Source organism: Anolis sagrei, chromosome 6 (assembly GCF_037176765.1).
Source record: "Anolis sagrei isolate rAnoSag1 chromosome 6, rAnoSag1.mat, whole genome shotgun sequence".
NCBI classification, from domain to species: domain Eukaryota; kingdom Metazoa; phylum Chordata; class Lepidosauria; order Squamata; family Dactyloidae; genus Anolis; species Anolis sagrei.
In genome coordinates this window covers 114,079,797-114,092,670 of record NC_090026.1, presented here as the reverse complement: position 1 = coordinate 114,092,670, position 12,874 = coordinate 114,079,797, and the positions used below count along the sequence as shown (strand labels likewise).

At 39.3% G+C, this 12,874-nt stretch overlaps 1 protein-coding gene across 3 annotated transcripts in view; it reads left to right on the top strand.

Annotated features, from left to right (window-relative positions):
* CUL2 (cullin 2) overlaps nt 1-12,652 on the top strand; it is a 42,527-nt gene extending 29,875 nt beyond the window's left edge. For 2 of the 3 annotated variants that reach the window (XM_060782513.2, XM_060782516.2), the window contains 6 exons: nt 2,085-2,151; nt 4,505-4,707; nt 7,286-7,387; nt 8,361-8,405; nt 11,127-11,243; nt 12,047-12,652. In XM_060782513.2, the coding sequence (XP_060638496.2) occupies nt 2,085-2,151; nt 4,505-4,707; nt 7,286-7,387; nt 8,361-8,405; nt 11,127-11,243; nt 12,047-12,178 (666 nt within the window). In that variant the 3' untranslated portion in view covers nt 12,179-12,652. The remainder of the gene's footprint in view (nt 1-2,084; nt 2,152-4,504; nt 4,708-7,285; nt 7,388-8,360; nt 8,406-11,126; nt 11,244-12,046) is intronic. The other variant, XM_060782514.2, reaches the window with a different exon arrangement.
* Nucleotides 12,653-12,874: the final 222 nt, after the last annotated feature.

The window sequence follows — 12,874 nt, the reverse complement described above, 5'->3', positions numbered from 1 at the left end:
GACTCTGGAAATAGTTTTGAAAGTTTGTAAGGAATGTCAGTTTACCTAAATCAGTGGTTCTCAACCTGGGGTCCCCAGATGTTTTTGGCCTACAACTCCCAGAAATCCCAGCCAGTTTACCAGCTGTTAGGATTTCTGGGAGTTGAAGGCCAAAAACATCTGGGGACCCCAGGTTGAGAACTACTGACCTAAATGCTTATAGATAGATAGATAGATAGATAGATAGATAGAAAACAGTTCTATCCTATACCTTGGGTTATATAGTAGAAAATTAAAAGAGATTATGTCTATACAATTATAGAGTTATAACAGACCACAAGGGCCTTCTAGTCTAATTCTCTGACATGAAAGAATAACACAAATCACTCATACACCTTCTCTTTTTTTAAAAAAAAACCCTCTAAAGAAGGAGATTCCACCCCATTACTAGGCAGTGTATGCCACCATTTAATAGCTTTTACCACCAGGATGATCTTTCCAATGTTTAGGTGGAATCTCCTTTCCTGTAGTATGACTCTATTGACCTGTGTCTAGTCTCTGAAACAGCAGAAAACAAGCTAGCTCCATCTTCAATATGGCATTCTGTTTAAGTATTATTACCATCCATATAAATTGGCACAAGTAACACCTATCCTGTTTCAGTGAGATAGTCAAGACCTTGCTCAAACTGAATTAAAGTATTGGGATTGACATCTGCACACAATGAAAGCGGTCAAAACCCCTATGCTCGTTGAGTGATACCATTGGATATAAGACAGAGAACAATGTGACTCATTCACAGATTGCAGCCTAAATGTGAAAGTAATTGTTTAAATTAAGAATTTTAAGCTTTTCACAATCAGACTGAATTTTGCTCCAGATGTTGTTTGTCCTTGTTAAGCCTTCTAATGAAGCAGTGTGGGATCCATATGTTACCAGCATAATACCACCGGACATTCTAGAGCAGGCTTTGATGAATTTCAAGGAATGTGACTTAGGTTTTTGTGTACTCCCCTGGGGCTAGATGAAGCCACATAATGAATGGTAACGAGGAACTGATGAGCAACTTGTTATTTGACATCAGCTTTCTTGCAGATTTTGCCGAATTGAAATGTTAGCCACAGTCTTAATAAGGGCTTAACATGGTGCTATTTAAAATGTCATTTTAATCAGTGATTTGCTTTCTAAATCCTGCTTTCTAATTTATTTGATCAGTGGAAATTAACTAATGTACTTAGAATTTAGATAGAATTTGCCCTTTTTTCTGAGCTCATTTCAAACAATCTTCAAAGAAAAAAAGGAGACTCTGAAATTGAAAGTCTGCTAAGCTTTTTCTCCTTTCAAACCCCCTGTTAGCAGTGGGAGATGGCCCCAATAAATTACAACCCCCCGAGGACCGAGAATTAAATTAGACCTAGTTTTTGATGTTTCAGTAATCTTCACTGTAGGTATCAATTTTATTTAATGAGTCATTAATGTAATTAATAGATGATAAATATATCTGAATGTGAAAGATTTGAAACACATTTTTGAGCTCTAGGGCTAAAACCGTCAATTAAGATGTATGTGTTACACTTAACTGGGATCAAACACTAGACATTTGTAAAGTAAATGTATTTAAATATTGTAGAATTAATGAATAATGAGATTTATCTTACACAATCAGCATAGCTAGAACCCATTTTCTTTTAAAAATTACAATATCCTAAGTAATAGAGCGCTCTTAGCCACAGAGGCAAACCCCCTTAGAAAATCCCATGCTGGATTCATCATTGGGTCGCCATAAGTTGGGGAACAAATTAAAGGCACACAACAACATCAAGTGTGGCAGTTACGATATAGATAATAATCTTATGGAACACACACTTCTGTCCTTAATGTACTTTGCTTATAAGTTGATATTTGTAGTTACGTGGATAACAGGTTCCCTTGTGCCGGCAGGACACAAAGGGGAAAAAAAGGGTTCCCAAAGACCTGTAACAAATTAATGTTTGTTATATTTTTGAATGTTGTTCTGAATTAGCCAAAATTACTTATCTTGAGATATTTGGCTGAAGACTTGATGTCTTAAAATCTTTGTCCTAAAGAATGATTTTGTTTTACAGTTTGAATTATTTTACAGTCAACATTTCAGCGGGAGGAAGCTTACCTGGTTACACTATCTTTGTACAGGTAAATAGAACATTCATGTTTTCATCTTCTGAAACTTTTTATGCAGTGCTCATTTATATCAGGCAAATGAGCTTTCCTTAATGCAACGGTTCCCAGCCTGGGGTCCATGGGCCACCAGTGGTCCTCAAAAACTAAAATATGGTCTGCGGCCTCACCTTTACTACACTATTGCAATGAGAATGACTGGTCTCGCAAAACCCTTTTATAGTGCTAAGGCTTATTAAATACGTTTTTCTGTGGGCAAGCAGATGGTGGCTTCTGATATGTTCTGTATCAGAAACTAGAGCTGATGTTATCTATCCTATGAAATTTTCTGAATCAGCACCCAAATAACCAAACCGAATCTAAAGTTGACCAAAAATTGATTTGTAACCCTTTTGGTACTAATGTTGGTTCCTGGTCAAAAAAAGGTTGGGAATAAGTGCCTTAGTGAAACCTATATGACCTTAACTTAAAGAGACCTTTAAATTACTTTCCCTGAAACAGTTAATAGTGTTTATCGTTTTCTGTCAACTTTTTGCCTATATGTTTTATTATTTAGCCTCTTTATATTATAGAAGAATATTTTTCAAAAAAGAGTTATTTTTAATTATCACCATTTGAAAAATACTGATATAATATTTAGCTTGAAGAAAGGTTAAATGCAATAACATTCAGGTAGAGAATGCAGGCTCGGCATAATTAAATGCTAAATAATGATTTGGCTGCCAACATTAGATAGGCCTTGTGAAGAAAGAAGTTTGAAAATGTCAGGTAGAAGGATCCCAGGGAAAGTCTTGTGGAAAAAAGGAAAGTAATGAAGGATTACAGAAGAGTGAAATTGAAGGTGCTTGTTTCAGGTATTACTATACAAAGTAGTTGAGCACAGCTCCTATAGTACACACAATCCATGGCTTGTTCCAAAATAATAATTGCTTTTAAATTGCCTCTTGGTATAATGGTTCTGGCCCAGCTTACCTGTCCAAACATATCTCCCGCTATGAACCATCTCAGAGGTTAAGATTGTCTGGGGAGGCCCTGCTCTAAGTCCCACCTCCTTCGCAGATGTGGTTGGTGAAGACAAGAGACAGGGCCTTCTCAGTGGACCCTTGGCTGTGGAACTCCCTTCCTAGCAAAATCCAGTCAGCTCCCTCCCTCCTGACCTTTAGGAAGAAATTAAAAACGTGACTGTGGGACCAAACCATTGGATGATAATGCAATGCAATAAGTGAAGTTGGAATATGTGCAGTAATGACTGGAACAGCTCCTGAAACATGATTGCGTGATTTTAATAATTGTTTTTAATATTTATATGTTTTAATTCTATGTTTTAATCTATATGTTTATTTGTTTACATGTTTGTTTTATATAGGTAAAGATAAAGGTAGTCCCCTGACATTAAGTCCAGTCATGTCTGACTCTGGGGTGTGGTGCTCATCTCCATTTCTAAGCCGAAGAGCCAGCGTTGTCCGTAGACACCTCCAAAGTCATGTGGCCGGCATGACTGCATGGAACGTCGTTACCTTCCCGCCGGAGCGGTACCTATTGATCTACTCACATTTGCATGTTTTCGAACTGCTAGGTTGGCAGAAGCTAGGGCTGACAGCGGTAGCTCACGCCACTCCCCGGAATCGAACCTGCGACCTTTCGATCAACAAGCTCAGCAGCTCAGTGCTTTAACCCACTGCGCCACCTGGGCATTGAATTATTGTCCACTGTAAAGCTGCTCTGAGTCCCCTTTGGGGTGAAAAGGGTGAGGTGTAAATACAATAAATAAATAAATAAAATTCAGTAATGCATTCTAACTGTAGTATATTTCAGTTATTAGAATGCTTTACTTCTCTTGGCCCCCCTGGTGGCGCAGCAAGTAAAACTGCTGAGCTGCTGAACTTGCTGACCGAAAGGCTGGTGGTTTGAATCCAAGGAGCGGGGTGAGGTCCTGCTGTTAGTCCCAGGTTCTGCCAACCTAGCAGTTCAAAGACATGCAAATGTGAGTAGATCAATAGATACCTCCTTGGCAGGAAGGTGCTCCACGCAGTCATGCTGGCCGCGTGACCTTGGAGGTGTCTACAGACAATGCCGGCTCTCCGGCTTAGAAATTGAGATGAGCACCACCCCCCAGAGTCAGACATGACTAGACTTAATGTCAGGGGAAAGCTTTACCTTTACTTATCTTACCTGAGTTTTCTTCACAATAGTTTTACAAAGTAGGTTTGTTTACTAAATCAGAAAAGGTCTGAATCTAAGGCCAGGTTTTGGACTGGTTGATGTTTCCCTTTAAACTACTAAAACAGAAGAAGCAATGCCACATTTTATATGTAATATCGTAAGCTGTGTATTAAAATAATGCATAAAATGTGTAACTGATTTGCAGGTGAAGTCAAAATGAATTATTTGTGCAAACCATATGTAGCCATGGTGACGACCTACCAAATGGCAGTGCTGCTTGCTTTCAACAATAGTGAAACAGTGAGTTACAAAGATCTTCAAGACAGCACTCAGATGAATGAGAAGGAACTGACAAAAACGATCAAGTCCTTACTTGATGTCAAAATGATCAACCATGATTCAGAAAAGGTATGTCAAAGAAAAGGGCACTGAATTTATTTGTTGAAATATCTTTGTTTCTCTTATTTGCATTTCTAACCTTTTGGGGGGCGGGGCGGTGGGGTTGGAGTATCAAAGCATATTGGCAGAGACTTTTTTTGGAACTGCTTGATACAGATACAGTTATTCAGAGCCTGCATAGAAAAAAGATATCCATTCACCACATCCCATATGTCTGTTAATGAAAACTGCAAAGGTAGTACACAGTCCTGAAACATATTTTGAGTTATGATTCTCAAACACCAGATCCTACACAGGAAGCAAATGGGTTTGGATGTTCAGGGATGGCTTTACATTGAACACAGTGAAGTGGCTGCTCCTAAAGTCTGTTCCTGAGGGAGAGGGATCAAAGTCAGGTTTGGGGAGAGAGCTGTGGATGCTACATGGCCTAGCACACATTCCCTAAACCAGTGGTGTCAGACATTTAGTCCTCCAGGTGTTTTGGACTTCAGCTCCCAGAATTCCTTATTATTGGACAAGCTGGCTAGAGTTTCTGGAAGTTAGAGGCCCAAACATCTGGAGGGCCATAAGCCATATTTGCCATAAATTAACCCATCACCCTTGGTGCCAAGGAGAATTTGTCCTTTTGCCATCATTAAGGTAACACACAACTCTCAGTTTGGAATGAGGAGGGGTCCCATGTTCTCCCTTTTTTTTGTAAAATAATTTTATTATTATGAACAAAGTATAAAAAGTATTTTAAAAAGATAAAAATAAAGTATAGGAGAAAGAACATTTAAAGTGGGGGAACATTGTAATTAAAGAAAAGTAGGAAATTGCAAAAAAGCTTTAAGCAAGTCCTTAAAGCTACATCTTCCTCATAGGTTGAAGAGGGATTTTTTGCAAGGAAAGATACATCTCTTCCATAACCTCTTTAAGTGCAACTTTAGAAATACTTTTTCTCTAGAACTATTTCTTTCATGTGAAAATTAAATAGGACATGGATATTTTCCTGAAGATTGGCAGCCACGTTTCTAACTGGGGCACCCTTCAGGGAGTGAACAACTCCTCTGCAGCTCCACTGGCTGCCGGTCTGCTTCTGGGCTAAATACAAAGTGCTGGTTATGACCTATAAAGCCCTAAACGGTTTGGGCCCAAACTATTTGAGAACCTGCTTCCTGACTTACAATTCCATTCGGCCACTGCGATCATCTGAGGAGGCCCTCCTCTCAGTCCCACATCTGGTAGGCACAAGAGAGAGGGCCTTCTCTGTGGTTGCTCCGGCTCTCTGGAACACCCTCCCTATTGAAGTGGGAACAGCCCCTTCCCTTCCCTCCTTTAAAACTCATCTATGCTCCGTAGCCTATAGAGGAGCAGATGAATATTGGAAAAAAACCAGCCTTCTCCTTACTGCTTTTTTACTAAGGGATAACACACTGTAGGCCCACTTCATACATATAGGTATGAAGTGGCCCTACAGTGTGTTATCCCTTAGTAATTCCATCTGAATAGTACTTTAGGAGTACTATAGTACTTTAGCACTTTAGGAGTCCCAAACGTCACCTCTCCCATAGCAATTATTTTATATATGCTTTTAATTATGATCTGTATTTTATTGTTTAATTGTGTTATGTTTTTTATGTATACAGTAGAGTAGAGTCTCACTTATCTGATATACAGTAGAGTCTCACTTATCTGATATAAACGTACCTGCAGAACATTGGATAAATGAAAATGTCTGATAGTACGGAGTCTCCTACTGTTACCCGTCTGACACCGCGCTAGACACTTAGAATATTAACGACGGGGACTTAAAGGTTTAAGGCAAGGCAATGCCTCAGGGCTACAGCGGCCCAGCAGGAAGTTCCCAGATGCGCAAGAGGAGGGAGAAATCACACAGAAGGAGGGAGGATGCTTCCACTTCCAATCCTGCCTATTGTCCTCCCTCCTCCTCCTTGTCTCGACTTTTTCATTTATTGGGAGTGGAAAGAGAGTTGGGAAGCGCTCCTTTGATTGAAAGGGGAATGCTGGAGGAAAAGGGGGGCATCAGATAAAGAGTGTTGGATAAGACAGAAAATTCAGATAAGCGAGACTACTATATTTGCTTCTGTTTTTATGATTGTATATGGCATTGAATATTTGCCTTTTGTATGTGTAAACTGCCCCGAGTCTCTTCGGGGAGAGAGGGTAGATTAGCAATAAATTATTATTATTATTATTATTATCATTATTATTATTATTAAACATTTTACTTGGATTGTAATAATTGTCTAACAATTTGAAGAAGGATTGGTGTTCATTTTAGGACACCAGTACACTTGGATTCATTTCAAAACCAATGATATCTATAAAAGATATGTTTGAGTTTGTTGTTTTGTGCCACGCTGTGCTCCATAGGGAAGTTAAATAATTCAAACCTGCCAACTTGAAGTAGTAGTAATGTGTCTGCATTTCAGCAGAGGAGATGTGAGCCATATGTAACTGTTGTTGTTTTCAAGCAAGCCATTCTTGGGGAAACATATGAACTGTTAATGTGTTTGCCACCCATGTGCTTGTGTGTATATATGTCTGGGAGAGTGTGAAATGACTCATGCCTTTCTCGTTGCAGGAGGACATAGAGGCAGAATCTACTTTTTCATTAAATATGAACTTCAGCAGTAAACGAACAAAATTTAAAATCACTACATCAATGCAGAAAGATACACCACAGGCAAGTATTGTTAACAGCTTTCCTTTGATCTGACTCCCAATGTGAGGAAGGGCATGGAACTGTAACATTCTAAAAACCAATGAAAATATTTTGGTGTTGGGAAAAGAAGGAATGATGACAGCGAATAAAACAAATAGGGCAAATACATAAATATGAGCACCAAGATACTTTCAAATTGCCATGTCTAAACCTTTCAGGTTATAAACACATCACAGCAATATCATGTCTCGCATAAATTCTACGGACTTGAGTCGAATTTAGCTAAATATGAGCAAGTCTCGATTCAACATTTTCATATTTACCAGAATCTAATAAAATAGATTACAACAGCTGCATAAAACAGCTATATATGAGTTCCTTGGAGGAATAAACGAGAATCATAGAATCAAAGAGTTGGAAGAGACCTCATGGGCCATCCAGTCCAACCCCCTGCCAAGAAGCAGGAATATTGCATTCAAATCACCCCTGACAGATGGCCATCCAGCCTCTGCTTAAAAGCTTCCAAAGAAGAAATATTCCTAAATCCAGAAAAAGTAATGCTTTCATTAGAAACAGTTGTACAATTTTCTGTCATGTTTCTTCTTGATGTTTTTAGTTTATTTATTTGCAACATTTATATCCTACCCTTTTCACCACGAAGGGGACTCAGGGCACTTACATAAGTGGCATTATTCCATGTCCAAACAACTATTAAAAGCAATTAAACAATAATTTAAAACAACATTAAAACAACATATGTAAACATTAGATGACTATTGTGCATATATCCTAAGTCAGATAATCATGTTCATCAATCCAAAGGCAGTTCCAACTGTATTGCACAGATAATTATGCCAAATGCTTGCTCCCAAAGCCAAGTTTTCACTTGTTTGCAAAATGGCAGGAGGGAAGGGGGTGATCTAATCTCAGCAGGGAGAGAGTTCCACAGCCAAGGGGCCACCACTAAGAAGTCTCTGTCTCTCATTCCCACCAGTTGCACGCAGAAGGAGAGTTCATAGAGGGAGATGAATTCAAACAGGTAATTTGGGCCAGGGTTGTTCAGGGCTTTATCGGCCAAAGCCTGCACCTTGAGCTGGTGCAACAGAGGGGTTGTGTGCTCCCTTTATGTCACTCCCGTTAGCAATCTGGCTGCCACATGTTGGACTAGTTGAAACTTCCAAACAGTCTTCAAAGGTAGCCCCACTGACAGAACATGAAACTTTTTTCTAAAGCATGTATGATATCATCAAGTGACTCTTTTCTCAGAAGGCCCACTATGTTCAGTGAGGTATACTTCCCAATAAAAGTGTTTAAGATGGCAGATGGAGGCCTAACTCCTGTTGTTCATCCCAAATAGAGTAAATCTGGCTAATGAGTGTGATTTATCTCTATTGAGTGAGTAGTCACCAAGCACTTTAACGGCTTTACCAATAGGAGTGCCAATAGGTTTCCAGACATTGTTTCAATGTCTGATCTCATTTATCATCTGAAAATCCTTCTTCATATTTACTCAGTGTGTACTACTTTCACACACACTATAAATTTTGTGTAACACTGTTTTTCAGTACAAAGAAATGCCTGATATTTTTCAAGAAACATTTCATGGTACTTGTTACTTTATATTCTGGACATACACTAGATTAGAGCCCCTGGTGGCACAGTGGGTTAAAGCGCTGAGCTGCTGAACTTGTTGACCGAAAGGTCGCAGGTTCGAATGCGGGGAGTGGCGTGAGCTTCCGCTGTCAGCCCCAGCTTCTGCCAGCCTAGCAGTTCGAAAACATGCAAATGTGAGTAGATCAATAGGTACCGCTTCGGCGAGAAGGTAACAGCGCTTCATGCAGTCATGCCGGCCACATGACCTTGGAGGTGTCTACGGACAATGCCGGCTCTTCAGTTTAGAAATGGAGATGAGCACCACACCCCAGAGTCGGACACGACTAGACTTCATGTCAGGGGAAAACTTTTACCTTTACCTTAACACTAGATTACGAAAAGTGCCACATTATTAGCATTACAAACATTTATTACGGTGTCCAGAAAAACATTGCTCTGCTACATACTTACACATGGTGTGATGGTTTGAACATTGGACTTCAACTCTGAAGACCAGGCTTTGATTCCCCGCTTAGCCATGGAAACACAATGGTTGACTTTGGAAAAGTCACATTCTCTCAGCCTCAGAAGGCAAAGGCAAAGTCCCTGTAAACAAATTTTACCAAGAAAATCCTGTGATAGATTTAGCTTAGAATCACCATAAGTCTGAAGTGAATTGAAGACACACAACAACAGATACTTACATCACTATGTAGTAGCTGGTCCTGTTACAGTAACAGATTATATAGAAAATAGTAAAAATGATGGCAGAGCCCCACACACTATTTAAAAGAGATGCTGTTTGTCTTCAGACAGTGCACTTCCCACTTGAAATAAGATATTTTAAGTTCTAATTTCAATAAATGCACACTCACATAATTTACATTATCTATCAACTATCCTCCAAGTAACCTACAAGAAAAGGGAGAAAAGAATTCCCAAATTGCAGTATGGATCTCAATCTCATCAGTTCAGTGTTAGCTAGCAGTTGGTTGTTTCAACATGTTAATAATTACAGCTTCCAAAAGTACAAGGTTTCTGCTTGGAATGTCATTCCTTTCAACCATGTGTCATAACAAATGTCTAGATAAGCTAAAAAATTAATGCCTCCCGAATCTCCTGTTTCATAATGGGCTAAACCTTATCACATTGTACTTGTTACTCCACTGATCCCAAAAAAAGTCCCTGGCAGTACAAAACTGAATGTGCTTATTATAGTCGGGAGTAAAGCTCATCAAGTTCACAAGGAGTCACTTTTTAAAATTGTATTACTCAGAAGTAGGTTAACTTTGTATTGTCTTTGAATGTACACAGAAAGCCTATTTTTAGATAGCTCTGGCATACTGTGAGTTATATCAACTCAATTCTGTATGTTAGAATTCTCAGAAATGTCTAGTTCATTGTTCAAAGGAAATGCAATAAGCTACATCGGCTTATTACATCAGCCTTGGTGGCGCAGCGGGTTAAACTGCTGATTTGCAGAACTTGCTGACTGAAAGGTTGGCAGTTCGAATCCGGGGAGCAGGGTGAGCTCCTGCTGTTAGCCCCAGCTTCTACCAACCTAGCAGTTCGAAAACATGCAAATGCAAGTAAATCAATCAGTCCTGCTGCTTCGGGAAGGTAACAATGCTCTATGCAGTCATGTTGGCCACATGACCTTGGATTGTCTACGGACAATGCCGTCTCTTCAGCTTAGAAATGAAGATGAGCACCAACCTCCAGAGTTGGGCACAACGACTTAATGTCAGAGGAAATCTGTACCTTTACTACATCTGCTTTAGGTTCTGTTCAAAATATCAGAAATGTTCATTTTTCAGTGCTCTTTGTCTCTTTGTCTGTTAGTTATTCACATTAAGCCACATTTTATTTTGGTACATGTACATTGAACTGTTATGGCTGAAAACTGATTCATTCATTCTCAATGAATTTGTTAAAGTCTTTGGTTTCCATTTATTTATTTATTTATTTACAGTATTTATATTCCACCCTTAGGTATATAATTAGGATTATATACCTCTCTTGCTTCATTTTCCAGAGCATTCGCTTCCCTCAGATTAACTAGCCAAAAGCATAGCTCTAGCTCAGCTCAAGTTCTAGAGGTACACAAATGCCTGTGGTCATTGCATTGTTGTTTCTTTAGCAGTTGTTGCTTGTTTGTATATTGCAGGAGATGGAGCAAACCAGAAGTGCTGTAGATGAAGATAGAAAAATGTACCTTCAAGCTGCTATAGTCCGTATCATGAAAGCACGAAAACTGCTGCGGCACAATGCTCTTATTCAGGAGGTAAGAGAGGATGTGATTTGACATGGTAGGCTTCCTCATAAGAATATTCAGGTGGTAAGAGATTGTGTTGAGGGAGAGAAGGATTCACTGTAGGGTATCCTGTGATGTTTTGAGTACATTGGAGTTCTGGGTTTTGTAATACATACTATCTTGTACAAATGCCATGGTGGGCACTCTGAAAGCTGTGAACCAGTCAATGTCAGGTATTGTGGCATATCTAAAAGACTTTTAGGCTTTTTAAAATGCTGGTAGCCAGATTTTGTTCATTTTCATGGTTTCCTCCTTTCTGTTGAAATGGTCCACATGCTTGTGGATTTCAAAGACTACCAGTATTAAAAATATCTAAAATCAGGACAATTAACCAAGAGCCACACTCAAAAAACAGGGGAAATCCAGACAAGAATCAATTAGGGCCAGCTAATCACCTCCCAACAAAGGATCCCCCCAGCAGCAACCAGTCAGGCTTTGAAGCTACAGGGCTATTAAATGCTAATCAAAATGACCAACTTCAACATTCACACTTGCCTCAAGCAGACAAGAGTTCTTTCTCCCACCCTGACATTCCACAGATATATAAACCTAATTTGCCTAGTTTCCAACTGACCTCACAACCTCTGAGGTTGCCTGTCATAGATGTGGGTGAAATATCAGGAGAGAATGCTTCTGGAACATGGCTATACAGCATGGGAAACTCACAGTAACCCAATATATAGTCTCTTCATAGTGATTTACATATTGTAACATGTGGCTCACTTGATACTGCAGATGGTTATATAAAGTATGTGTCTTCCTCTTTTGCACAGGTCATTAGCCAATCAAGAGCTAGGTTTAACCCAAGTATCAGCATGATTAAGAAGTGTATTGAAGTTCTGATTGACAAACAGTACATTGAACGGAGCCAGGCCTCAGCGGATGAGTACAGCTATGTAGCATGAAGTTAATATCCTGCAGATCTGGTTGTACGGAGATCATTGCTGTCACTGCTTGGTGTGTCCTGTGGGGGAAAAAAGCAGGCCTGTTGTGCCTCCATAATTGGTCACTTGGCAGCCCCTGTTTTTTCTGCTGTTTACAACATCACCAGTGCCACGTCATGAGCGTCAATGAAAAACAAGCCTATAGATATCCCAAGCCCATGTCATGACATTTCTTGAAACTTTACTAAAAGAGAGAGTGAATGAAGTCTTGCTGACATGTGGAAATTTTGGTTGGATACCATGCTTCCCCCTTCACTCCCTCCATCCTCCCAGCCCCCCCACGTTTGCAGTTGATGTTTTTTAATGTATCTTAAAAGACAAATGTTAAAACAGACTAAATATTGTAATATGGCAGATAACATAATAATTGTATCTACATTAAAATGTAAAAAGATGATGATACCGCTGCTTGTCAAATAAATAAATGAAATGGAATATCACGTGTGACTTGACTTTGATTCAGAAACAAAGGCTCTTTCGAGGACTACTTCTACATTATTTACTTTCCTTGTACACAACTACACCCAAGATATACAAGTTTTAATTCAGAAGCAAGGCATATTTTACCCAACACTTCATGGAGGTGGATTTGGATGTAAATCTTTATTCTGTTAACTGATGCTACTTCTGGCTTACATTGTTTTGGACAGAAGTAAC